Source organism: Sinocyclocheilus rhinocerous, unplaced genomic scaffold (assembly GCF_001515625.1).
Source record: "Sinocyclocheilus rhinocerous isolate Xijiao unplaced genomic scaffold, SAMN03320098_v1.1 scaffold286, whole genome shotgun sequence".
Taxonomy (NCBI): domain Eukaryota; kingdom Metazoa; phylum Chordata; class Actinopteri; order Cypriniformes; family Cyprinidae; genus Sinocyclocheilus; species Sinocyclocheilus rhinocerous.
The window spans coordinates 298126-300642 of record NW_015632405.1 but is presented as its reverse complement, the minus strand read 5'-3'; the positions used below and the strand labels follow the sequence as shown (position 1 = coordinate 300642).

General features: G+C 37.8%; 1 protein-coding gene across 1 annotated transcript in view; it reads right to left on the bottom strand.

Annotated features, from left to right (window-relative positions):
* Positions 1-1367: 1367 nt before the first annotated feature.
* The window catches only part of ofcc1 (orofacial cleft 1 candidate 1), a 78369-nt gene continuing 77219 nt past the window's right edge, over positions 1368-2517 (bottom strand). Inside the window, exons 14-15 of the mRNA XM_016555138.1 lie at positions 1603-1717; positions 1368-1494 (exon numbers count right to left, since the gene is read on the bottom strand). Coding sequence (XP_016410624.1) covers positions 1421-1494; positions 1603-1717 — 189 coding nt within the window. The 3' untranslated portion in view covers positions 1368-1420. The remainder of the gene's footprint in view (positions 1495-1602; positions 1718-2517) is intronic.

Below are 2517 nucleotides of genomic sequence, written 5' to 3'. Positions count from 1 at the left end.
ATATACACACACACACACACACACACACACACACACACATACATATATATATATATATTTATATATATATACACACACACACACACATGTGGTTTAGTATATTGTACGTATGCCATCTACTATCAGTTCTAATAAAACCCAACAATGCATGATGGATATGAATGCGTATGATGGGCTGAATGTGTTTTTCTGATGGTGGTCAGGGAAGAAGCTCTCTTGAACTGTACACAGAGAGAAACAGATGAAGGCTCATCTCAGCTGGGCTGTTCTGAGCTAAAAGCCCTCTGGTCACTACTCACTGATGCTCTCTCGTCGCATAAAAGACAGAAAGTTCAATGAGCACACGAGAGTCATAAGCACTGAGGTGCCGAGAGTCCCAAACAGCTTTTCCCCCAAACAGCCGCAACTTTGGGCCATAATAGCCTCCCATAAAGAAAATCATCATCACTGAAAATGACAGGTTATTAAGATCTGATATTAAGCAATGGGGTTTAATAATGATAGGTTATCTATAAAACCTTTACAACCTGGCACCGTACGAACAGATTCAATCTCGCCCGGCCACCACCGCTGACACATGTTAATAAGCCCACAACCTTTAATTAAGCAGTATATATAAGTAGGGCCCCATTAAGGCCTGATTTGTGGGCGAGTTCATTACGTCAAGCACCGGGCAGCAGACACATACTCAATACAAATCAAGGCAGACAGAATATTATCCTGCTTAATGTGGCCCCAATATTGATATTTTATCACTCTCTCTTGATAAGTGACTTTTAGGATCGTCATTTTTCATGGTGTTGAAGCAGCAGTGAAGACCAAACGACCCACATTCATGTCTTCATAGAATTGTTACTTTACCTTGTTTCCTGAGTGATGAACTGCTTTGCATTTATGTATTGTACTTTTCTTTGACATTCTGGTATTGGTTTCTACTTCTGTCCAAGGAGATCTGACACCAAAAACTGGAAACCATGAAAGTCATAATATGATTTTATGTTCCGCTTGATTAATGTAATTAAAGCTGCATTCAAATTTTCATTCAAATCCATGGTAGTGCAAGTTTGCCTGGAGTCCTTTATGAGTTCTGCTACCATGTTTTTGCTACAGTATAGGTGTATACAGGTAAACAGTTTTATCAAAACATATTTAGACACATAAGTCACACTTAAAAGCTCTAAAATATCAAACCAAGTAGCATCTGCAAATAAATGCTGCAAGAGCTCTTTCTCTGACTTTTGAAAATTACTTTGAATCTGCTGTTTAGTAGATTTTTAGACATTTGCCCTTTACACTGGTGTGTGTATATATATATATATATATATATATATATACACAAATGTATCGTAAAGATTCCTTGGGTTTTGAAAGGCATTTATTTTATTATTTTATTTTATTTTTATTGTGCGGCTACTTAAGGTTATGGGCTGGGCTCTTTTATTCCATTGCTTGAGTCACAGGCACTTCCTCCAAGAGGCTCAACCCTGTGTGATCCTGTAACACACATTTACATAAACAATGACAATTTCACAAACAAATAACAGCTTGTAGCATCATGATCATTTAACAGTTCATCTTAATATACATCCATTTGCAACTCACGCCAGGCAGGTTTTCTCCTCTTCCTCTCTCTGAGATGCATCACATTCTTCATCCTCCCATGTTCCTCATGCACCTCTGATCTCTGAAACTCTTTACTGTCAGAAGCATGCATCACCTGTAAATAATACACCATACAAATGTTCAAATTAATTCATTAATTTCATCATGTAAGACGATGTTCAAAACTATTGAAATCCACAATTAATGTGTATCCACCTACTTTTTAGTATACGAGTAGGCATGACCATTTGTAACTTGAATGTGTGAATTATGGGCCACAAATACCATTAAAAAAAGTAAAATAAATTATTAATGATTGCATTGACCAATTCATTTATTTATGTTTGCAGAGGAAAAAGATAAAAATCATATAATAAGTAATTTGTTCTGACTGAAAAGAAAAATGTTCAATCACGGCCAATAAGAAGTGATGTGGAATTCTGACCCATGAATTTCACAGTGGGAGTGTAGAGAATAGCAAAATGTCCTGCTGCTTATCACGGCTGGTCAGAACAAAAACTTAAGATTAACAACAAGAGCGTTTATCACTTTATCACGTCACACCTGGCTAGGACACAGAACAAGATAACTGTAAAATTCTCATCATTAAAGGCTTGTTCACACCGGCACGATTATCGCCGAAGTTTAACACCTCGTGACTAAACAAATGGCGCCAATGTGAGTGTGCACACCGATGCGCAAAACGCGAGGCGTAAAAGCGTCATTTTTTTTAAAAATGCCTCGGGCTCGTTTTTTTGGTTTGACCAAAAAACGTGCCTGGAGCTGCTGAAGTTACAGTAAAACACGACTTGGTGGCGCTCAAGCACAAAACGGTCTTGCCGAGCACACATTGATACCTAACGACAAAGAGGAAGTAAGTAGACCAAGAAGATGCATCGAGGCAAGATGAATGTA